At 39.5% G+C, this 25526-nt stretch overlaps 1 protein-coding gene across 3 annotated transcripts; it reads right to left on the minus strand.

The window, feature by feature from the left end:
• Window positions 1-1286: 1286 nt before the first annotated feature.
• On the minus strand, window positions 1287-24776 carry PABPC1 (poly(A) binding protein cytoplasmic 1). Of its 3 annotated transcripts, none has more exons than XM_039522178.1 (15): window positions 24166-24776; window positions 17523-17716; window positions 17310-17425; window positions 15332-15462; window positions 12976-13070; window positions 10795-10932; window positions 10600-10695; window positions 9378-9650; window positions 8963-9053; window positions 8423-8533; window positions 6978-7132; window positions 6135-6219; window positions 5297-5427; window positions 5068-5163; window positions 1287-1726 (listed from the first exon to the last, which is right to left on the minus strand). In XM_039522178.1, exons 1-14 carry the CDS (start codon window positions 24356-24358, stop codon window positions 5071-5073), a joined length of 1902 nt encoding a protein of 633 aa, XP_039378112.1. In that variant the 5' UTR covers window positions 24359-24776; the 3' UTR covers window positions 1287-1726; window positions 5068-5070. The 3 variants fall into 3 exon arrangements, with proteins under 3 accessions (XP_039378112.1, XP_039378111.1, XP_039378110.1); XM_039522177.1 differs by having other exon boundaries at window positions 1287-1722; window positions 15323-15462; XM_039522176.1 differs by having other exon boundaries at window positions 15323-15462.
• Window positions 24777-25526: the final 750 nt, after the last annotated feature.

Genomic DNA, 25526 nt, shown 5'->3' on the forward strand with positions numbered 1-25526 from the left:
CCCTCAGTGAATACTCGCAGGCTGATTTTTGAGTCATTCCACATTATTTGCTCTAGGTCTCAATTTTATATTAAGGTGAAAACTTATTTTACAGACCAAATAGAGGGAACAGGTACTGTGAAATGCCTAGTTTTAGGTCATCTTCTAAACAGTAGGAAGGAATCAAGAAGCCAACTTTACATGGAGAAACAGGTTTATACCTGTTGTAGGACATTAATGGTCACCATACAGATTATAGACTATTTTTTTTTTTAAATTTGCCACAAGATCCTGACTCTGCCAGAGAGCTGTGCTTTATAATTTCATTTTGGGGCAGTGGGATTGCTGGTTGCTACCAAGTGTTTCTGAAAGGGGAAGTAGGAGTTCAGGCCATACACCATCTACCTGCCAAAAACCACTACACTCCTCTCTCTCAAAAAAGCTAGAAATCACTTATGAATGGGGAAGTTATGAATAGATTGTTATTTAATTGCAAATTTCTATTGCTCCTGCATATAAAGCATTAGTAACATACCACTGCTGTGAAATACCTGTAAGTGAATAAATTGTTCATTAATTGAGGACAATGATTAGGCTCAGACCACTTCAGGATTCTTAAATCACCAGGTCCACTGACTGAATTAAATGCATAAAAAAATCTGCATTACTTTAAGATAATTTAAGTGAGAGTTACGTAACATCCTTTATTGGCAGCGGAAACTTGCAGGTGTCAATTACAGAATCCCCATTAATTCTTCCACTTCCCTGGGGGTATCTTTTTTGAGAATCTCCCGTTAGACTGGTCCACACTCAAGTTCTTGCTTCAGCTACGGTGGATAAAACTCCTTCAGAGTAAATCAGCCTTCTTAAAGCCAGCCAAAAGGGTGCATGGAGATCATGTTTCCTTCCACAAAATGGGAACAGTTGGTAAATTTCTCCTTGCTGCAGAAGGGAGTGAGATCCAATTTCAATAGTCCTATACTTTAAATTGCTCATGTTTTAGGGTGGTCTTCAGGAAGTAATTCAAAATCTTATTTATAAATACATAAATATGTTCATGAAGACATAGAAAATACATGATACTAGGAATGGAAAACTAAAACATGTGGATCCAGCTGTTCAGTTCACTTGTTTTAGTACCTGAGTTTATAATACTAGCGACAGGTGGCTAAATGTAGGTTGCTCTGATCTGGAAACTGCATAAAGGTATTATAGTGAGTAGGATTCCAGCTCAGACTCTAGAATGACACCAATGTAGTTTGAGGCATACCAACATGACAGGAAAAAGGAAAGAGTATTAAATAAAACCGTGTTTAAGGAATTTTTATTAAAGCAAGAATTTTATAATCCAAATTACGTTTCTTTGCTCAGCTATCAATTCTCACTGTTAACTAAAACAGTGGTGATATTCTGAGCTTTTCCACAGTAAAGAATTACAAAATTAAAGAAAGGAATGCTTTAAATTTCTGTACTGTGCTGAAAATTCTTTTCCCCCGGGTTTATAAAACATTAATTTGTATTTTTTATTTTACTATTTTTTTTTGTTTTAAATCAATAGGTAAATCTAGGACCAGCATTAGTTTTGCTAGCCCTGGCATTTGCTCTGTACATAAGCTTCAAAGTTTCCTTTCCTTTTTTTATTTATTTTATATTTTGCAATGTTTTTCTCAATATTTAATCATTTTTCCATGTTTAGATTTTTTTTTCTTCGGTGAAGCAAAGTTCTAGTTTGAAGTCCCGGATCTTTCTGTAAACAAGAACAGTATTAGAAGCTGTTAATGTGAAAAAATTAGTAACTTACAGTAATATTCTTCATTTTCATAGTATCTTCTATATAATGATCTAAAAGACCGTCACAAACATTACAAGTTCGCGTACAGATGTGGAAAGAGGTACAGAGAAGTTGTGCCTCTTCCAAAGGTCATAGCTAGTCAATGAGAGTTGAAACTAGATCTCTTATCTTTGTACAGTGCTTAGCACAATGGGGCCATCGTCCATGGGGCTATAATAATACAAATAAATAGTTTGAATTCAAGTCCTCCCTACTCTAAGCACTGGACTATACCGCCTCATTCTGAGACAACTATTACCATACACTTAATCACAGCAACGGAGAACATCTAATTTAGTAACTATTCCCAATGGCAAGTAGTAATGTGTCATGAAGCCCAAAAAACATCACAGTATGGGCAAGCACATATGCTGGTAAGTAATGTTGTGACAGTAGTAGTGAAGGATCTTTCCAAGTAATTCTAATGTTTAATGATGGTAATTTGCTGGACATCAAATCTGATTCTCCTTTAATAGTGGAGAAGATGCATCAGGTACCCAAGTAGAGCTCCAAGACAACCTACATTAAATATGAGCAAATTTCCTGGAGAACATTACCAAATAATCCTCTCTCTTCAGATACTACATGCTGAGTTTGGGCCAAAATTAGAATTGAAAACATTTTCTTTTCAAGTAGTGCGAACACATTTTCCCCCTGTTCATCTAGGCACAAACTAATGATGGCAACAATTGGCCGTTTAGAGAGACTATATTGAAACTAGCGTACAACTGTTGTATTTGCTCCTGCAAAATAACAGATCATGATGAAACCAGATGTTTTGAATTCTCTCTCCTCAATTCCCTAACCCCCATTTTAGGGACCTAGATATAGAATTTAAACTTTCATTTTTTAAAAAGCACGTCCCTAGCCATTTCCGGTGAAGACCGTTCAAAAATGTTAACTTATATCAGGGGTAGTCTATTTTTTGTCAAGGTCAAAATGTCTTGGTCAAGGTGTAAGTCAAGGTCCAGACTCCATAGAAAATAAAAAAAAATTATATGTAAATAAAAAGATTTCAGGATCTGTTCAAAAACATTAGTGGTCCAGATTTGGCCTGCAGCCCGCCTATTGACTACCCCAACATATATAAAGTCAGGTAATGTGGTTTAGCTGGACTAAACGCTGGATTGAATGATGGACCTTCTGCACTGTAATCATGACTCTGCAATTCTGTTCCCTTTCTGGACCTGGTCAAGTTATTTAACATTTCTGCCCCAGTTTCTCATCTGTAAAATGGAGACATAAAATTTAGCAACCTCATGGGGAGGACAATTTTTAATTGCAATACAAAAATATAAAAATTAATTTAATCAGCATGTAAAGAAAACCCTGTAGAGTGAATTCTATATACACGGTTAGTTGGACAACTGTCACTGCTGAGGGAATTCTGCAAAAAGTTATGTGCATGGTATTTTAAAATTCTGTAAATTTTCTCAATAAATAATGTGGTTCCAGCATGGTGGTGGGGGAGCACAGGCCATTGGCTACATTGAGATAGAAGATTACTCTGAAGCCCCCACTTCCCCCAGTACAGGGACTTGGCAGTAAGGCTGCACCCAACCCTCACAGTGCAAGGGCTGGGCCTGCCCCAGAAACACCCTGGGACCCTGCCCCTCTGCACCAGGTGCATAGATACTGGAACTAAGGGTTTGGGGGTACTGCAGCACCCCCAGGCTTGAAGTGGTTTCCATTATATACAGGGTTTACAGTTTGGTTCAAGTGTAGAGGGGCAAGAGGTTTCTGTGTGGGGCAATCTGGGTGTGGGCGGTTCAGTGGGAGATCTGGATGCACAGGGGCTTGTTGGGGAGGTGCAGGGGCAATGGGAACTCTGCAGGGGGGATCCAGGTGAAGGTGGTTGGGGCTCAAGAGGGGGTGTCTAGGTGCGTCATGTCCAGGTGTGGGGAGATGAGACTTGGCAGGGGGGTGTCTGATGCTGAGGCTTGATGGGGTGGGGGTCCCGGTGCAGCTGGTTGAGGCTCAGTGGGAGAGTCCAGATGTAGGGGGTAGAATTTGCCAGGATGAAGGTTTGATGGACCTGCTTAACGGGAAGCCTCAGCTGTTGCCAAGGGGACACGGCATGCTGGGCTCCTGCTTCCCCCTTGTTATTCCCCTATCCTTCCTCTGCCCTGCTGCACAGAAAACAGGAAGGCTCCCAAGCACACAGAAGGGGAGCATGACTGGCACTAGGACCCAGGAGGTGGCGTTCGGCTGCAGAGTCAGCTGAGCTGACAACCTCCTTCAGCTGGGCAGCTCTGTGCTTGCAGAAAGGGGGGGGGGGGGAGAAGCCCAGTGGCAGGTAACCCTATGTGCCCCCTCTCCCACCATGCCCATGGTTCTGTCCCCCCGCTGGTGGGCATTCCCAGGCATTCTGCAGGGTGGGGTGTTCAATTATGCACAAACTATAGCATAAATAGCTGAGCTCCAATATCTACTGAAAAAAGGGAAGCGAAAAAAGGGAATCTCATACATACTATATAAAAAAAACCCATCAAATTTGTGTATCCTAAAGAACATTCTCATCAAACCTCCCCAAAATTCTCAAGCTGCCATTTGAATAATTATATGGATGGTGATTTATATTTGTCAGAGGTGGTGATTTCCTCCAAAGTTCTAATTTATGATGTATTCCTCAATGAACTGTATTTCTGAGGACATTTACATTTCAATTATGGACAGTATCTTCTGTACTGCTAATTAGGGATATTCCTTTTACAATTCCAATTCTAATCCCCTTCTCTCTTCCCCCCCTCCCCCTTATTGAGGGTTTTACAATAGAATCTTGCAGTTGCATTTATGTTCAGGTATTAATATCTTGTTTCTTTTTATTCTGAAGCATTTATAAAGTATATGAGTAATTTATGACAGGATTTAACCTTCACACAGCTGCACATACCTCTTGTTTGAGGAATAAAAAGGCCATCTCTTAGTAGTCTCAAATTTACAAGGTCTCAGATTAGGGACAAGCTTTAGTGAAGTCCTGCATCCCAATAGCTCTAGTAAATAGGTCAACTTAAACTAAAGCTATGTATTTTTTTTATATAATTCCCTTCTTTCCAAATTATTGTTGCCAAAGCTGTCTAATGATAGTCTATTTAACAGTGGCTTATAACTAGAAACTTATTTCTAGGAGTACAGAAACTTTAGCTACAGCAGGTCATATTAAAACATTCTTGACTAACTATATACACAATAAAATGCCAGTAGAACACCCTGGTCAGATGAGAAAAATTAAGAATGTATTCTGTAGGAAAACTTACATATTAAACACTTGGAACCCCAGTGGGATTGTTAACTGCTTTCTGAGCAGCCTCTTTAGCTTGGTGGGCTTGTAGTACAGCTACAGCTTCATCAACCTAATAGGATAAAACAATTGTTACAAAAGACAATGCTTTAATCTCAGTAAATTTAAGATAGTGAAGCAGCTAAATTACACACAATACACATGTAACATCAAAAGGAGGGCTTAGATGCTAAAAGTCTATCTACCTTCGAACGAAGAGACTCAGGAGACTCAAGCATATGAAGGAGTTCAGAGTTGTCAATCTCCAACAACATACCGGTGATTTTACCCGCCAGAGTAGGGTGCATAGCTTGAATAAGGGGAAACAGCCGTTCACCTAGAAAAACATTAAAACTCTACAGTGATCAATGTCATTAAAATTTAATTTAGCCTTTAACAATGCTTAACAGATTTTAGTGCCTATGTTTAGCAATCTATGGACTTGTATCTAAATTCCTCAAAATTATTAAAAGGTTACGTATTATATCCTACCCACTTGAATGCTAAAAATAAAAACTCCTGAATATGATTGTATAAAACTAGAGTATCAGTCATTAAAAACAAGATTAAAGGAGCCTTTAAAGTAATCAGCAACTGAGAGTCTTTGCTTTGCATATACTCAGAGGTTAACTCTGTTGCAGAAAAGTAGTATCCATTAAAAGCCTAAATTACAGCAGTATCAACCCCACTGCTATGCATTCCATGCTCTCACCTAGTTAAGGCTTTTGCATTAGGTAAACAAATAATTGGTTTATTGGAATAGAAAATACATCAACTGCCTAATCCTAACCTAAAGTGGTTTGATATTTCATTCATGTCTCTCCATTCTACATCTGCTGAGGACAGACAGCAGTGCTATAGTCAGATGTCAAATCCTACAATGTGAAAAGGGGCAAATACTTTCATCTTAAAAACTCAGCCATGTATCCTACAACAGGAGGATTCAAAATACTCCTTTACAACTGATTAGAAGCACATATTTTAAAAAGGTTGAAAACTATTTAATCTCTACTACAATTGGCTAGTGGGATCAAATGTACATACCTAACATCTGCTTTTGTTCTTGTGGAGGGGCAGAAGCCAACATGGAAGCAGTCAAGGGTTCCTGACCTTGCACATGGACAGCTGGCTGCAAGTTAATAAAACATTGTACTTTAAAGTTAAATTCTGGAACATTCAAACATTATTTTATACTTCCAAGACTTAGAACATAAGAACGGCCATACTGAGTCAGATCAATGGTCCATCTAGCCCAGTATCCTGCCTTCTGACAGTGGCCAATGCCAGGTGCTTCAGAGGGTATGAACAGAACAGGGAATCTTCAACGTAACAATCATGCCTGCATATTTGTCAAATATTAGAAAAAATTATGGCTGAGTAATTTTCTTCAAGAGGCTGGTAAAAGCTGACTGATACTGCAAGGCATACTAGTACGGCCTCAATCCCTTGTTGAGCATAATTTATATATATTAAGCAAAGCTCAAGCCCAGAATGTAACATCAAGCACTTGGGTAGTACAAAACAAGTAGAACAGGGTCATGTCCTCCTTAAGAATGCTTGAGATTTATTTTAAACTCCAAGCTTGCAAACTTGGTGCCACGATTTGGTACCTGTGGCGCAACGGGGGGAAAAACTAATGCAGAAGCACAAAAAAATCTCAACCACATAAGGTGAGAAAACTCAAAAATATGTAATATCACTATAGAAAATAAGTTTTGTTCCCAATATATTTTAGATTTGTGAAAAATAAAGTCTTAACATCAGACTCTGTGGCTTCAATGATCTCAGTGGTGAAGGCAGATGCTTTACAGTTATGATACAGATTAGGCAAAAGAAAAGTTTCCTCAGCAAAGACATCACTTGGCTACCAAAACCAAGACTACATACCTGCTGCATAGCAACCTGTGGCTGTGTGTTAAGATGTTGCTGAGGATTACGAACACCTGCAGCATACTTGTACTGTGGAACTGTGCGTACAGCAGGAGTGGCTGCAGCAGCAGCTGCTGCAGGACGTGGACCCATTGTCTGTGTTGATGTATTAGCTGTAAAGATTAACATGATTTATATGTTAATAATTCAGATTTCATTAAGCTTACATTTTGTACAAGTTAATGAATTGACACAGTGTTAAGGACTATACTGAATATCTAATTTTAGTATTGTATTATATTTGATTACAGCAATGATAGTAAATAACACCAATGGTCAACCTGTGGGCTCAAAACCAAAAAGCATGTTTCTTTTCTCATTATTTTGCTAATTACTTGCTTCTCTTTAAACACTACAAAAAAGTACCATGGAGAGAACATCTGCTTTTGATTAAATATGTTTACTTGAATTTCATTCTACCCCAGTCATAATTAAAGGTGATTCTCTTTTTCAATTAAAACATTTTGCCAATTAAGTTACTCTAAACATTACTTTAAATGATTAGATGTGTTACTAATATATAGCTGACTAAAACATTCTGAATGTGCTTTTCTTTATATAACAGTGGTCCCCACTTGCCGCTGATCTCCAGACAGTACTGTCATGTGATACTGGCACTCCTTGTTCCCATCTGCAACAATGTTAAGAGCTAAAAATAAATGTTTTCTCAATATTATTCTGCCACATAATCCACTGCTGTAGTTACCACAGGAATGGTACAGATACAAATGGGAGGGGGAGGCCACCCACGCAGTATCATTAAGATGTGGCCCACAGTATGAAAAAGTTGAGAACTCCTAGTTAATATTAATCTAGTGGGTTAAAAGTTGATCTATATATTGAGCAACATCTTCTCATAGTTGCAAAATAATTGGAAAATACAGGTTACGACTGAGAAGGATTAAACAAGCAGCCTCCCCTAGAGACACTAGGTCAGCCTCAAATGTGTAGTCTTGACAGGGCACATTCCTAAGCAGAGAGAGGGTTTGATACTGGGAGAGGGGTAGGTGGTAGAGAAATCACAGTGAGGGAGTAGGAGGACAGCAATCTAATCTGCGAGGGAAATACCGAGAAGTATGAACTAGCCATATAGCCATAAGCAGAAGAGAAATGGATGGTGCTATGGGGAGTAGGAGCCTCCTCAACCTCCCTTACACACGCTGGGCTAACATGTTAGCTGGCCATTAGGAGGTTAGAAACCCCAAGTCAGCTAGGGGCAGGTACAATACAGAACAAAAGGGTGACTCCTCTGCACTATTCAGCTTCAAAAAGGTATTTGAAATATTATTCAGCATTAACAGAATCTCTGAAGTGTGGCCACAAATGAGTTACATACCTAAACAAAGGTGGATATTGGTGCAGCCTGATCAAGGAATATTCAATTTTTAAAACCTGAAACTCACCAACACGTTGTGTTGACATGACTCGTGGAACCTGTGAAGAAGCTGGCCTCATGGTACTAAAGGGTGGTCTGGGTGCTGCTGGGCGGATAGCACCAGGCATGTTCTGGAATGCTGCATTTAAAACAATCAGTGTTTAAGTTGCATCATGAACAATATTGAATGGTGACGAAGGACTGTCAGTCATTTTTTTTCCTTTGCCATCCTCATATGGCATGTTAACTAGTATTACAGATAAGGGTAGAAAGGGAAAAGTCAGCAGTCTAGTTTTTGGGGGGCTGGAATTTAACCCAATGACAATTTGAGATACAGCTGCTTATTATAAAAAGCTATCTCATCAGTTATATTTTAACAAGTTAACCTTAAATTAGGTCTCCTGGCAAACATCCGCAAACAGGAGCCAAAACTGGCGTATTACCTTTCTACCAATTACATGTAATGACCATCAAACATTTTTATTTTAGTGCTACATAGTTAACCTTCGCTAGACAATAAGTGTTCCATGAATGCCCCTTTATTTAGCAAGTTAAGGAGACTACTTACGATGAGGTCTAGCACCCTGAGCAGTCCAGCGAGGACTTGGTCTGAGCTGAGCAAGTTGGCTAGTTGGATAATATGCAGCACGGTTCTGAGTCTGCCAAAAAAATAAAACGACATCTGTTTATTAATCTTGATGTACCTGTTCCACCCACCACCCAGGCATTTCTAAGTACTTTCTTCTATAAACTTTCCTAATTCAAATATCTGAAAAAATACTGATTTATAGAATGTAATGTATGGTTCCATCCAGAAATTTAGACATTTTCATAGGTTCTTCAGTATTTAAATTCATAAAGCTGGTGATTTTGGTGTTAACATACTAACATTACAGATGTTCGATTGAGTCATAATTTACTGCGAAATCTAAACAGATTCTATCAATGGTATAGAATATGAAATTAATTATTTCTATACATACCGGTGGGAGAGCTGCCATGAAGTAACCTGAAGGAGGTGCTGGTTGGTAGGGGTTGATTACAGGATTAGGTACTGCTCTCACACTTGCCATTCTCTGCATATATTGGTTGGTGAGGTGAGCCTGGCGCTCTTCTTTGCGTTGGGCTAGAGCTACATATAATGGTTTAGTGGCCACAATTCTACCATTCATTTCTGTGACAGCTTTGGTTGCTTCTTCTGGTGAAGAAAAGCATACAAACCCAAACCCTTTGCTGCGGCCACCTTCCATCATGACCTGCCAAAAAAAAAAAAAAAAAAAAAAAAAGGTCGTTTTTTAAAACCAGTCTGGAGCAGGATGCACAATTTGGTACAGATAAGAATTGAATTCCAGGGTTTTTTTTTTGTTTTGTTTTGTTTTTTTTAACACTTTCTGCAAGTGGAAGGTATATGATGTATACTGCTTAGTTTTGAAACATAATATACCCACTGTCAATTCTGCCTTCTGCTAGGGAAAAAAATCCAACCCAGTTGACTGCGAACAGGCAAAATCTCAAAATATTGATCTAACCTACAGTTTTCTAAGAATCAAATAATCTGTTCCAGCTTTGAACTGAGGAATATATAATTTTAAAATCCCTTTTGATAAGTTGCTCTGCATACAATGGACCTGCCAGCTCCTGTGCCAGGACTGTGAATGGCACAGGATGATTTTTGTTGTTTTCTTTCAGAGCTGGTTTATTGGATACAAGTCTATCCTCTCGCAACACTAGTCACTTCAGGCCTATTAGTGAGGAATAGTATGAATGAACCATTGCATTGAAAAAATATTTGATTTTTTGTTAGTAATGTCAGCATCCATCCATCCCAGATATAAATTGAGATTTCTGGAGTTTTTCTATGGTTGATTGGTCTGAGTTTTTATTAATCTGTGAAAAAATGAGAGAAATAAATACTCATGCAGTGGTTCATGACTATGAATGTGATGCACAAAAAGGAGTAATAAGGTAGTGCAGACAGCCTATAATACATGCATTTTTAAACTATTATGTATCACTACATCCAAAAATACAACATGAATACACTTTTAAAAACAGTATGATTTTTTTAGTAAGAATCAGTACTCAAATTTAATGATGGTTGGATGTAGGGGTGGTTGTACGATATCTTCACATCTTAGGTGACAAACCATGACTTTCATACAAGACATTGCAAAACACAAATTAAGTCTAAAATGCTAACTTTACCTTTGCACTAGTGATTGTACCAAATGGGGAGAATTCTTTTCTTAGACGTTCGTCATCAATCCCATCATCAAGATTTTTCACATAAAGGTTTACACCCTAAAAAAATAAAACTACCCTCTTTAGAAAAGACAGAATTGCTTTATTTAAAGAGATTAGTAATAAAATAAACGTCTTCATTCAATTTAAAAGTGTAACCTGGTATCTGGTGATCCTGTCCTGCTTCATTTGTTCGAATTTGCGCTTGAGCTCTGTTTGTCTTTCCACTTTTTTCTGAGCCCGGCCAACATAAATTTGCTTTCCATTGAGCTCCTTTCCATTCATCTCATCCACAGCCTTCATAAATAAACAAAGGGTTACCAATGCTCATAGTATATTAAACCTAACATGTTTTTCAGCCACTGACTAATGCAGTTTAAGTGCACAAGTTATATAAAATTTCCAACAATAAAAACGAAATGTTTTCCCCGCCTTCTGCCACAATAAACCGATGTAAAATATGGTTAATTGAAACAAAGCCATCTTTAGAACTTCTTGGATCATATTTCATTAAGTATAAGATGATATGTACAAGTATTTTCTGTCCAGTATATGGACTAAAGAAAAATCAAAAGGGGACAGAAGTAAACATTCATCAACTGTACTGTTAAATCTATTAAAGATATCCTTTAAGAATTTTTCTGAGAACCAAAGCCCACAGAGAATACATATCCAAAACCCACAACATGTTCATAGCCCTGTTTAACTCAGGGCTAGTCTACATTAAAGTTAATTTGACCTAACTACATCACTCTGGGCTGTGAAAATTTCACACCGTGTGACATAGTTAAGCCGACCTACCCCATGGTGTAGACACCACTAGGTTGATGGAAGAATTCTTCAGCCAACCTAGCCACAACCTCTCAGAGGTGGGTCAATATCTACAACTACAGCAGTGCACTTGTGCCCCTATAGCATGTCTAGTATAGGCATACTCTGAACCATATGCAAAGAAGATGGTTAAAGGGCCATAAGCTCAAAAACCATACATCTGAATTTTACCCACAATGGTTAAACATGTAAAATTACTGTCACTTAAAGATTTAAGAAAAACTTCTCCAAATTTTGTTCACTTTGTGTATTTGACAATGCCATCCACACTCAATTTCCCTTTTTTCCTCCTGCATCTTTCACGCATTTTCAAAATAGGACAATATTGAACATCAATTCTAAATGTGTAAGGGCACTCTAGCAGAGGCAATACTTGACACTAAGATTTTGAATTTATAGTGTATCCCCTTCAGTGTGAAAGCTTTAGTACAGGTCTATGTCTATTAATTTAAAAGCTTTTTTAAATGTGTATTTACCTAATATACCGGAATCACTTGTCTACCATTGTGCAAATGCATTACAGTTACTAAAGTGAACCATTTTCCATAAGAATGTAATACATATATAGAACACAAGAGAGCTTAAGTACACTCAGACTAAGAAAATGTGCAAACCTAAATCTTACTTATCTATTTATAAGGTGGGATTTATTCTAATGTGTTGTGTGCACATTTGTGCTGGTGACAACTGAGGGAAACTAAGATGTTCTTTCTAACTTCTAGCCCTGTAACATCAGCCTGCGCTCAAAGCAGCATTCTTTCTGTCTTGCAAATCAATAGTAATAAAGATTATATAGGCCAAATTATTTCTTATTTTTTCAGTGTGTTTTACAAAGGTGTAAGTAACTATAGTTTAAACAATTGTCCACGTATACAAGATGGAATAGAGTCCTCAGGTCAGTTGTCATAGCTGTGTTGCCTCTGCAATGCAAAAAGACATAAAAAGCAGCACAAACCATATGCTGTTACTAAAGCAAGTAGATATGGCTGAATACGTACAGGAAACAGTTTCGTTGTGTAAAGTTTCCAGTCTTAGTAATTTTTAAAAAACAATGCACTCTCCCTGCCCACTTGTCATAGCCACCTGTTGTACCCTGTCTTTCAGATCATAAGCTCTTTAGAGCAGGGGTTACTTACTGTTTCCACAATGCCTAGCACAACGAGACCCAAACCCCACGGAGCTCTCTAGGCAATATTACAATATAAATGTTAAATAATTTAAAGGCCATTATATCATTTCTAGATAGGACTATTTCTGGGGAAGCAGCCAACTTAGTGATATGCTCCAAACATCCAACCCAGAAGTCTTCTCAATGTGAATCAAAAACCACTACATCATCCAAAGTAGCAGATTTCATTCCTGTTTCCTCACATCTTTTCATAAAAATCAAATCAATAAAAATTTGGAAGGATCTACAGGATGCAAAAAAAAGTTTGTATTCAAGACTCAAAATTACTAGTCTCCCAGAATGATGCATCTAAAAGAAAAAAAAATCCTGTGTAAACTTACTTTCTGGGCATCTTCATGTCTTTCAAAGCTAACAAAGCCAAAGCCTTTGGATTTTCCACTCTCATCGGTCATAACTTTCACACTTAAGGCAGGGCCTGAAAAAAGTATGCAATATTTATTATATGTACATTCTATATACCTGTCTGTTTGGTGGTTAAATCTTAGTATTACCTGCAAGAAGTTAAATCCTAAAAAACCTACAGAATTAGTAAATCTGTTCCATTCACAATACCATATGATGTTATGAGATCTTACATACCACTTGAAGATGTGGGTTTTCCATAAAAATCCATTTTCCATGCCCCCCCTCCCTTTTTTTGTTAAGTTTTACAACATTCACAGGTTTGCTAGGTGCTTGATAGTACAAAAGGACACAGTCCCGGTCCTGAAGAGATTATAATCTAATTTATATTATTCAGCGTCTAACTAAGGCTTGCGTTATCACTGATGCTATACAGAATGTCTATTGGTCAAGAAATTTTCCAGTTGCTAAGCGTACAGCAGATTCCTTTCCTAAAGAATGCCCCAGGTGTGCTGCCATCCTCAGCCCCTAGAAGCACTTTCTATATGAGCAATGTTTACTTAAGTCTCTTGGCCAAAACTTTCTGTCACAGTTGCCTCAGGTTATGCTCCTAAATCTACATTTTGGTATTTAAATAGAAGTTGCCTGATTTTCACAAGTACTGAGCATCCACAAATCCTACATATGCTAATTGAAGCTCAGCAACTCTGAGAAATAAGTCACTTGTATTTAGGAGCTTAACATTAGGCACTCGGTGTTTTTTACTGAAGTTGACTGCAAGATTCTGCATAAAGAAATGGTGCTTTCCTAGATGAGTTTACCTTAACTGACATAACCCTGAAATTTTATGACAAAATTTCAATATATTTTATTTCCTTTGTACAAATGCACAGGCTGGGCTGGTAGCCCCACCTATTATGTTTGCCCGATACTTCTCATTATAAAACTGTTTTCATTTCCTTATAATTTTGCCAAATCAACAATTTGGGCTGAAAGTTTCCAAGCTTGGTGTCTGTCTCAGGCCCAACTTTTCCAGAAAATTCCAGCCGAAACAGTCCAGTCATTTCAGAGAACAAGGTTAGGGAAAAATACATTGTTTAGCCCATATTAAAAAATTCTGGTGACCTTTTCTTTGAAAAGCGTTAGTGCCCTATGCTTTGAAGCAGGACTTGAATTTGGCATAGGAGTGGCCTTTCTGTCAAGGACATGCCTTTTGTTGGCCCCATGAAAATTCAACCAAATTTGGCCAATTTGTAAGCCTTATAACGACAGGTTGGAGGGGATGGGTCAAAAGACATCTGCCCATTTCTGCAAGCAGGAGAATCTATGCCCACTAGAGCACTTCCAGAGCCTGGAATTTACTTCACTCCACCCTTTCACAAATGACAGCTGGCATCATATACTAACTTTAAAAGGACATTAGTCATCAAGCATGCATATGAATTATGAAATACTTTTTGAAACACTAGCAAGATACTTCATGTGGCATCTGGAATTAGAACAGTACATAATGATCCATATGAATCAGAACTAGAATTTCAAGTTTTATACACTAGACTCTTTCCTCCATATAATTTGCTAAATGTCCTATATCACCACCCAAGTCGGTAAGTAGAAGATGGCTTGGCAGGTGTATTAACATGTTTGTAAAAACCATTTATAAAGGTTTTAACATCACTAGCTTCAATAGTGATATCATACAGTATGAATTACGAGGACATGAATGACAGCACCAATACAGACTTTAGACATTAAACAAAATTGCTATGCAAGATTAAATTCAACATCTTAACACTGATATTGCAGGTAGCTTAATTTTCTATATTTCCATCCTTAATTCAGAAACCAAGCAAACAATTGTGTGGAATAGAAGACCCTCAGAGGGAAGAATGCACAGGGGCATCCGCATGGCAATGGAGATGTAACAAAGGCATCATTCATTTACACATCTTTCCAAGATCCACTATTCAATGGCCATACCAAAACCTAAAAGGCTCACTTCCTCATTTCATTTGAAACTCCAAGATCCTCAAAATTTATATGTATTATTCAAATGTAATGTCCTCCTGTTGTTTTTAAACTGGATGAGGACATTTCTGATGGCCAAGTTCTTGTGCGCACTACTCTGGACAACTGAAATTCTTTAGTGGATATTAATCATTTCTCTGGATCTGAACACTGAACTAACAACTAACTGTTCAGCATACACGCATTTTAATTATCTCTACACAATGGCCTGAACCCTAATGTTAAAAGGTTTTAACAAGCAAATTGAAGCTTGTCTATTTGCTGTTGTATAAACAATGTGGAAAATTAAGACATTACCAAACTTGCCAAAGAGTTCCTTAAGTCTTTCATCATCCATGTCTTCTCCAAAATTCTTGATGTAAACATTGGTGAACTCCTTTGCTCTAGCTCCAAGTTCTGCTTCTCGTTCTTTACGGGATTTAAACCTTCCAACAAATCTAGTTACAGGAAACCAAAGTGACTATAGGGTTAAAATGAATCTATCCAGGTCTAAGGTTCTTCCTAGACTACATACATCAGCATATGGCCAGACTAATATTCAACCATGGGTTATTTCTTAAACGCGGTATTGATCAATGATAGGCATGAAATCCGCAACGGATAAAATACTTAAGATACAACTTTACAAGAGACAATTAGATTATTCTTTACCATTTAAATCCTTTTTATCAGAGTAATTGTGATAATCTTACCAAAGACTTGATAGAATTGTAATTTTCATTAGTGTAAAGCTTACTTTTCAGCATCATTAATCAGACAATGGGGAAACTCTAGCATAGTGGTTTCTGCTATACTGAAAGTTTTTTGTAGCCTTCAAATATAGTTTCCATAGCCCATCTGACTTTTAGACAAGGGACTTTCACTAAACCCCCAACTTTCCTCTTCTCTACAGAAGCCTCATATCATAGTGTCCCTCCTTACTAGTAAGAAGGTATGGATCTGGCTTGCTCTTGAATTGGCCAATGCCAAAAGCTGATTGAGAACAGTGAGGTCAGTTCCTACCACCAGAGGAGGAATGTGCTGTTAAGCACAGCCTTTGTTGGCCCACAGAATCACTTCAGCACAATCACAAATGCTACTACATGACTGGTATAGAAATTGAATCGTTCTTCTAGTCTCTCCAATTATATTTTAAAATTACCCCACTGGCAAACCCACATCCCAATCGATATGGCTCAGTAGTCAAAATTTAACATTGCCTTGACTCGGTTTGTAGCTACATTTGGACTTTAATGTTGGTGATGCCTGGTACTCTGCAGATTTCATAGTCAGGAAAACTGTTAATCTACTTTAAAATGTTCTTCGGAAGACTGGACTAGATGACCTCTTGAGGTCCCTTCCAGTTCTACGATTCCATGATCTAAATAGAAGCCTGAAGCAAATGTAACTTTTATGATACACTAAATCATGTTTAGTTATTTAATTTACAGGTTTTTTCAGTGATAAACCTGCTGGAACTACTGGGCTAGTTAAAAAACCACCACCATCTATTAAGTGCCTCAATTCAGCTAAAATCATGGTATAAAACTACTTGGAAGAGCCTCCCATAGCAACCTTTTACAGAGCAGGGCCTCACACCTCTAAAGCTTACTTGGCTGCTGCCTCACTCCCCCCTTTATGTATAAATGAAGATAACAGGAAAAAAAGAATTCTGATTTTCTATTATTCCCATTTTACCAAGCCACTACCATTCTTAGCCTGCCCTCCAAAAGACTGTTGCACAGCCATGCTTGTGTCGCACATGCTAAGTTTTAGCAGTACTGTGGTCTGGAACAGGGATCATTACTATATCCTAAGAACCTTTTGTGTAACACATTCAAACCTCCATTAGACTAGGAAACAGGAATCCAGAGGTCAAACAAGAGCTTTCATGTCAGTTTTTGAGAACACCTGCTGTGGAAAATAAGTATTGTTTTGAATACTTGATGGATTCAATTTTATTCTAGCCTGATCAAAAGGATTTTATTCTGGCCTGAAGACCAGTAACAGGTCCTAGTGTCCAACTGTACTACATTCAGCTGTAAACACCTTAGCTGCAACATTATTGTACCACCATAAATTGAGCTTTAAAGACTTTAAGATGTCAATTTTTATTCACATTCCTCTTACCTTCAGCACATGCAATCAATACATTTACAGAACAACTGCACTAGATTTTTAATCATTTTAAAATTAGCAACCTATTTAGAAAAATCTGCATTTTCTAGATAAACTTCAGGAAGTAATCTACTTTAGGTTGAATTACAGTCTGTGAGAGCCCCAAAGTATGTATTTATGTACTTACACTTTGCGGTCATTAAGCAGCATACCGTTCATTTTTTCAATAGCTCTTTCTGCTGCTTCCTGTGTCTCAAAATGTACAAATCCATAGCCCTTGGACCCATTTTCATCACATACTACCTATAAGAAAAAATGTCATAACATGTCAAACAGCCCCAGTACAGTTTTGTAGCTTCTAATATCAAATCACTGGGCACAATTGTTACTTTCCACTTACCTTACAGGAGAGGATGTTTCCAAAAGCAGAAAATGTATCATACAAAGCTTTATTATCAATTGATTTGTCCAAGTTCTTGATGAAGATGTTTCCAACACCACTTTTGCGTAGAGATGGATCACGCTGAGACCACATGATGCGCACTGGCTTGCCTTTAATGACATCGAAGTTCATGGTATCCAAAGCTCGTTCAGCTGGAAGAGACACTAAAGTTAATGGGAAATATTAAACCATTCATCTTTATCAACACACTAACTCCACCTGAAGTTCATTAATTCTTGGTAAACTTGAAGACATTAGAGAGGTTTTGATAATGACTTTCATACTCCCATCTCAATCACCAAAATAATTTTTTGTTCAGTTAAGTTAAGTAATTTACTCCATTCTACCAAAGAGAAAAATACATAGATTGGATTGCGAATGGTAGGATTTTCTCTGTTCCTGGGTTAACAAGAGCTGTGATCACTGTGGACACCTTGTGCTCAAGATACAGTATGGAAGAGCAAGGATCACAATGTATCAATTGGTGGCAACCTTTTCTACCCTTGAAAAGGTTTCTGGCATACCTACACCAGCAAACCCTCCTAGTGCAGATATAGCTTATACCAAAAAAGCAATTTTGTCAATATAAGTGATATCAGTTCTGCATTAAATAAGTTATAACACCAAAAACACTTTTATGCTGATAGCCCTTATGTAGATATAGTTGTCTTATTGGTATAAAAAGTTGCAAAAAATTGTACCTCTAACAAACATTACCAGCAGTTTCTTGTGTAGACCTGACCTAAGTCAGGTTCCTGAATAAGTCCAATACAACCCTTAGAGCAACATGTTTACTAAAGATGGTGTGAGGCGCAGAAGAGGGATCCAAGAGGGATGAGGATGAAAAAGCAAGACTAGGACATATTAGTTTAACCAAGCTTATATTGTTTTCAAATATTCAAAGAAAGAAGTGAACAGAGTGAACAATGCATGTGGCAAGCATTTAACTCATTAGCGTAGAAATACTATTTGTACTTCTAAACAACAGATTTAAGGAAACACTTTGCCATACTTTTCATATACAAACTCTTTTTACAGATAAAAGCAATAAATTTTTTTTAGAAAATTTGCAAGATGCATAAAGTATTAAGTATTAAAACAGCAATATGAAATAATGGAGAGAAGGTGGGTACATATTATCATTCACTGGACCAACTTCTGCTAGGAGAGAGAGAAGCTTTCAAGCTTACAGTTTACACAAAGTAGTACATCTCCCAGACCTCAAAACCTCCGTGTACATGCAAGAGCCTGTCTCACATAGCAACAGAAGTTGATCCAAAAAAGATATCACCCACCCACCTTGTCTGTTTAATACAGGGGTCAGCAAGCTCTGGCACGCAGCTCACCAGGATAAGCACCCTGGCGGGCCGGGCCAGTTTGTTTACCTTCCACATCGGCAGGTTTGGCGGACCGCGGCTCCCACTGGCCGCGGTTCGCCGTCCTAGGCCAATGGGGTGGCAGGAAGCTGCGGCCAGCATATCCCTTGCCCGCACCGCTTCCCGCCGCCCCCATTGGCCTGGGACAGTGGGAGTCGCGGTCCGCCGAACCTGCCGACGTGGCAAGTAAACAAACTGGCCTGGCCCGCCAGGATGCTTATCCTGGCAAGCTGCGTGCCAGAGGTTGCCGATCCCTGGTCTAGTATCTTGGGACCAACACAGCTACAACACTACATATAATATGAAATAATGTAAGTTAGTTTTTAACCACTCCAGTAGAGGTTCACGGCCAACTTTTTTTTAGAAGAGGATTTCTGATGTCACTATATTTGACATCTCCATCTTTTAAAAGTAATCCTCAATATCCATGGGATGGTAATTCCTAGCAGTAACATGACTAAAATCACAGGCATGTATGAAAAGAGTGAGAAGTTATTTAAGCAAGAAGTAGCGATGGTACTAAATTATGATGGACCAGCTTCTTTCAGTGTTTATTTCTTCGTATAAGTCCAGAGAGGGAGTTCAAAGCAGAGCCCCAGTAGATGCCTGAAGTCTCAACCAATGGAACTATAGAAAAAGTGATGCGATGTAAGCAGCAACCAAATCAGAAAAACCTTTGATACAAATAAAAAGCTGTAATTATCAGGACTAAAAAGTCGCTTACTTTCAAAAGAAAAACATCAACTATGGAATTATCCCTTCTAACCTATGAGCCCGTAAGATTTTTACAGAGTATTCTTTACTGTTATAGTCATCCACAAAGATAACATGACTTCTATGAAAAGAACAGAATTGACAAATTATAAGCAAAACGGAGCCTGTCCTTTTCACAACATAAGGAGACTTTGAATCATGTTAGTGTTATAGTAGGAAAATGTTAACGGAAAATCAAAATACTGTACTGTATTAGTAAGCTGTTCTTTTAAAAATAGTAATGTCATTTAACCATTTTTTCTAAGTGGAAGAAGAGTCAAATGTATAAGGAGTTGTAGAATTTACTGCCAATTTCCGTTTAAAAATCTACTTAATTATTTCTAACAAGATGAACGCTGCCTAAATTACTAATATTTTATGCATTTTTGAATTGCCATCTCATTTCTATCTAAACAGGTGCATATCATAGCCCAAAGAAAATCTTTATATCCTGATCACTGCCTTTTTGATAATGCACATGTCTCTGTTACTTCTAGCTTATTTTCAGATTTTCACATTAAACTGGAAATGTCTTTGTGTTGAAAGATTACTGCTCTGCAGAAAGTAAGTAGGTACATACAACTGACGGGGGTCTACTACTAGAAAGAAATTGATGGAAAATTGGTTCCACTTAAACTCTCATCCAAACAGACACGTTATCCCTATATTCACATATAACGGTACCAGTTATAAAGTGGAAGGAGAATAAAATTAGAAGAGTATTTGCTCTGGAGAAAATATCAGGTTGCATAAAACACTTTATTAAAATTGTTAAACTGGATAAAAATTAAAACTGTACAAAATGAAAGTTTATTCTCCCACTAAATAAACTAATGCAATGTACACACAAATTTAATTCTGAACATGGAGTAGGGGAGGATGGACAATTTGGGTGATCAGTAGTGAGAAATGTAGTCTCATCCGAGGCTAATAAAAATCAGAAGTTTTTACCATCGAAACAGTTGGTGGCCAAGTGAAATGAATTGGAGGATTCAGTAAAATTCTCACAGTTACCACAACTGGAGATAATTAGAATCATCGTTGGCAGTCTTAGAAGAGGGGCCAAAAATGAGTTCACTATTTGTTTCCAGTAACACTTAAGGACTTGCGCATACACATTAATTGTTTGTAAAGGACAGTGTTCCAGGACACATTCCCTAAACATTTGTTCCAGGGTGAGTCCAAACTACCCTTTTACAAACATATTAACTGCAGTAAGTTAATGACCATCTTTAAGGTTGGTGCAACTTTCCCACATAGACAAGGCCAGCGCAAAAAATCTGAACTACTGTTGCCCATGATATACCTGGTCTGGATAAACAGGTGTCATCAGCGTCTATGGCTGCCAATTTGGCACCTTTCCTGAGCACTGAATTCACAGCAATTCTTAAACAATAACCTTTGTATAGAGAAAAAGTTTCAATTCCTTTTCCATCTGTAAAGCTATAGTCACTTGGCATAAAATGAGAACTGAATACACTTTAACCTCAAACTAGATATCCCAATCAGTCACTGGCCTTTTTACACATCTGTAAAGTTATCACTAATAAAACTGACTGCATCCAACATATTTTAGCTTCTTTTCCATAAAAGGACTGTGCATTAGTTTGTAAGAGACAAATAGATTAAATAGTTAACTTATTACAAAATGGCCACACGTACTGAGTTTACCCATGTTATACTTTTGCTGATTCTGCTTAAGCGTCTATTGAATGAGTCATTAGTTCCCATTTTAGTTGGGAACAGGACAGTCAGCTTCAGAAGTGACTGCACTTCGTCACTTTATAGAGACTCTGCATGGAACATATCCCATAATACCAGGAATGGTACTGCTAAACAGATACAGAAATATATTTTAGATATATTTGTTTACACTAAACAAAATGCTGCAAACATTATTTAATCTAGAAATCGTCTGAAAAAAGCTGCTGTTTGAGACATTATTTGCCCATAATTCTCTCTAGTATACAGGGATTAGACAAGATACCTGTGTCCTAGCTCTGACTGACACTGACTCACTCTCATCAGATAAATCAGAATTAAGTGGAGATACTTGCATACCTCACAAGGGTGTCATCAGACATAATTAATGTTTGAAGAGAGTTTTGAGTGTCCCGGATTAGTGGTACTCAATATGTGAAACAAGAATTTCAAAGACCTCTTAACTAGTTACTAATAGTTAATAAAACAAAAATAAGATATGTTAAAGTATAGATAAGAATTAAGCCTAGATTGAGAAAAGGCAGATAAACTAGTTTTAATTTGAATTTTGAATTAAGTAGGAGTCAAGGATGATATTTCAGCTTCAACTCAGTTTTCAGGCCTTTACAGGATTATCTGCAAAATTCTTCCACAAATATAGCTTTTGATGGTATTTGCAAAATTTGTTAATTAAAAAAAACATTGCAAGGTTTAATTCACTAGATACAGTTTGGATACATTTTGAACATTGCTGTCACTTGAACATGAGACTATAGTGGAAGGAGAGATTTTCAACCAAAAAAGTTGTACTTTTGAAAAAGACTTAGTTGTATAAATACAGCCTTCCATCCCAAAGGATCTCAAAATAATTTACAAATTTAAAGGACACTAGCTATATGGAAGGATCATTATCCACCACTGAAATCCAACTGCCTCTGGGTGAAACAACAGGTATTGAAGAACCAACAACTCTGTATTAAGAAAACATCTTATCCAATTGAAATTGCAAATAGAATTTAGGCATATAGCAGAATGAAATTACCTATTAAATCCAGTGACTAAAGTGATCAAATCAACCCTTGTAATATACAAGGGCATGTTTCGATACAAAAACAGAAAGAAGACTGGCATATGTTGAATCACCTACAACTTCCTAAAACACTTACACATGTCATGAAGTTACCACATCAAAGTACTGACTGGTTCAGTCCCAACCCACCCTTTTCCCTTGTGAGAGCTGTCTGGATCACAACACAAGGGCAATGGTTGTAGGCCTTTGTCAATTTAAAACCAGACAAATTTATGTTAAAAATAAGCATTTAAATCCTCTCATTCTGAAATATTAGTCAAATTAAATTAAAAGCTCTCTAAAGTGAGAGAGAATTGTTAAATAGGCTGAAGAGATCATATCTACCATCTATATAGACAGTTAATTTAATACATATAGATGCCAGCAAACCAGACTCAGGAATTTGGCCATAGCATATACATAGGAAAACTAATTTCAAACACCAGTTAATGCACATGCCCGAACAGTTGGGAAATCAAGTGTTGCAGACTCCTTAACATTTCTAAAAATACATATTTTGGTATTTGGCAAATTGTGCTTTAATCAAAGTCATTTGAGATAATGACATTTCATAATCAGAGTCATTCAATTTCAAATTGGTCAGATGGAGTCTTCAAAATATAATTCCAAAGGAAGGCCTTGTATGCCAAGGTTCACCTTGAAGCTCTGTTTACAGATTATTTGTGAACTGCATAAAAATAATTTGTCTTGCTTTGCTTTAACCTAATTTATAGCTACACCAACACTGTAATGCAAGCTTTTACAACTCAACAGTACACATTGAGGAATTTATTGTAGACAAATTAAGTACCAAAAGCAAGATTGCTCGATGACACAGACTGTAGATGTTCAACTCTACATTATTTCAAAAGTAAAACCCTACATTTTGCTCCACGCACCTGCTTATAAAGCTTTAACTTTTTTTTTTAACACCCATTTCCATGGACATTATGTGACTTCATATCTGAGTACTAGGTTATTTCACAATGGCCTGACACTTCCACCTTTTACCACTTCACCACGTCATGCCTACACACCCAATTCTTAGGGCAACAGTGAAGGTGCTAATTATTGTGGCATTTCCTTCAAACAGGCTTTAATTCCAGTTCTCTCCGTGTACTCAGCGTATTAACCTCAGGAGAAATACCTGGACACTCCCCTCCTGGTGACCACCGATACTTGCACGAGCCCAGGTTCCGGAAACCAGGGAGTCGCTGCAGCGAGGTCGAAACTAGTTTTGAGCAGAACCGGCCGGGCCGGCGGTTACAACTCGGCGAGGTACCGAATGCTCTTCCCGGAGACAGGAGGCCTTTGGGAGGCGAGGCCCGTCTCTCGAGTTTGATGGGTTCGCGTTTGCTTTCGGTTCCCGAGTAAGCGCCTCCCCCACGCCACGAGGCGCAGACACAGCCCCAGGCCGCATGTCACCGAGCAGCAGCGGCGGCTCCAACGCACAAACTTCCCCAAGCACCGCGCCAAGTTTTGCTCGTGTCCCAACACCCCGCACCCCAACTTCCTGCTGGGGAAATACCGGGAGGAGAGGAACCCCTGCCCCCTCCCAGGGAGAGGCCGGAGAGGGGCTTCAGGGCTCTGCAAGGGGAACACAGCACCAGCCACCCAAGGGTGCTGCTGGGGGAGGGGGGAGCACTCTCCCCGGTTCCGACCCTCTCGTCTCAGGGTGTGGGTCTGCCCCACTGGTGCTCACCGTCGGCGGGTTGCTGGAAGTTGACATAGGCGTAGCCTAGAGACCTGCGGGTGATCATGTCCCGGCAGACGCGGATGGAGAGGATGGGCCCGGCGGGGCTGAACTTCTCGTAGAGCATGGCCTCGGTGACGTCGGGGTGCAGGTCCCCCACGTACAGGGAGGCCATGGGGTAGCTGGGGGCGCTGGGGTTCATCCTGCCGCCGTCTCCAGCAGGGGAAGGGGTCACACTGACGCGAGGAGGCCGCGGCGGCCCCGGGTTCCGTGAGGGGCGAGTGGAAGATTCGAAACTTAACGGCTCCGGGAGGCGGATTCTCGGCGGGGAGGGCCCGGTCGCTCGGGGCCGGCCCTGGCGCAGGTCTCGGCTGCTCCTGGTCTAGGCGGGGGTCAGGCTCGCTCGGTGTCTCCTCTCGGCTGTGCCGGGTCCGGGGCTTCGCTTCACCGGGTTATTTTATATCAAACCGGCCGGTTTCGGGGGGATTTTTATGGGTTTTTCAGGATTTTTGGATTTTTTTTGGATTTTTTAAGTATTTTTAGTAATAAATGGTGCGGCGGGGCCGGGCCGGCGTGTCCGGGGGGCCGGAGCACACGCACTGCGCACACAGCACCGACAGCGGCCGGGGGACAAGGGGGAGGCCGCCGCCCCGGCCGCGCACTATATATACCCGCCCCGCCCCCGCCCGCCCCCACCGTACTGCACGCCACGCACCGACCGCACGCAGAGCGCAGGCGCCAGCACAGGGGCCTGGAGACGCGCACAGCGCCTGAGCGCAACAGGGAGCGTTAGGGAAAGCCGCATGCGCCGAAGAGGGAGCGGACGACAGATTGAACGCAGGAGAAAGGCTGGGGGGGGGGAAGTGGACGAGAGCGCATGCGCTAAGTGACAGCAGCGGGGACGACCATACACGTGCAAAGGGGAGAGAACGAACTAGTTAAAGAGCGCATGCGCAGTAGAGATGTGTGACGACTCTGCTGAGACGTAAAGCGCGTGCGCCGCTGATAGTCAAGCTGTCTAGATAGGGCTATTGGCTAAGGATCTCGAGAGCGCGTGCATAGTGCTAGAGACAGAAGAGAGCGCATGCGCTAGAGAAGTAAGTGTGCGTGTGTGTATTGCCCAGTAGGGGAGGTCAGGAATATACTGACCGCGCACGCGCCGTGACAGGACTGAGTGCTCGCGTCGCGTGTGGTGTGAGGCGGAAGGCCTTAGTGCGCGTGTGCGGGGTCTGTCTCCGCTCTGGGTGGGTAGGAGGCTTCTCCTGAGCCTGGCTCGTGCCCTTCTCCCGCGCGCGCCCCATGAGGGAGCCGTTTCATGTAGGGGTGGTGCTGTTCTCTGAGCCGCCTAGGCGGGAGGAGGGGCTGTGCGC

The sequence above is a fragment of the Mauremys reevesii genome, linkage group 2 (assembly GCF_016161935.1).
Source record: "Mauremys reevesii isolate NIE-2019 linkage group 2, ASM1616193v1, whole genome shotgun sequence".
In the NCBI taxonomy this organism is placed as follows: domain Eukaryota; kingdom Metazoa; phylum Chordata; order Testudines; family Geoemydidae; genus Mauremys; species Mauremys reevesii.

Excerpts from the sequence above, each read along its gene's own strand:
- PABPC1 (XM_039522177.1), bottom strand. The coding sequence starts at position 24,358 with ATGAACCCCAGCGCCCCCAGCTACCCCATGGCCTCCCTGTACGTGGGG. Across the intron at positions 13,071-15,322 it reads GGAACTCTTTGGCAAGTTTG|GCCCTGCCTTAAGTGTGAAA; the intron begins GTAATGTCTTAA and ends TACTTTTTTCAG. Across the intron at positions 7,133-8,422 it reads CATGTCAACACAACGTGTTG|CTAATACATCAACACAGACA; the intron begins GTGAGTTTCAGG and ends TAATCTTTACAG.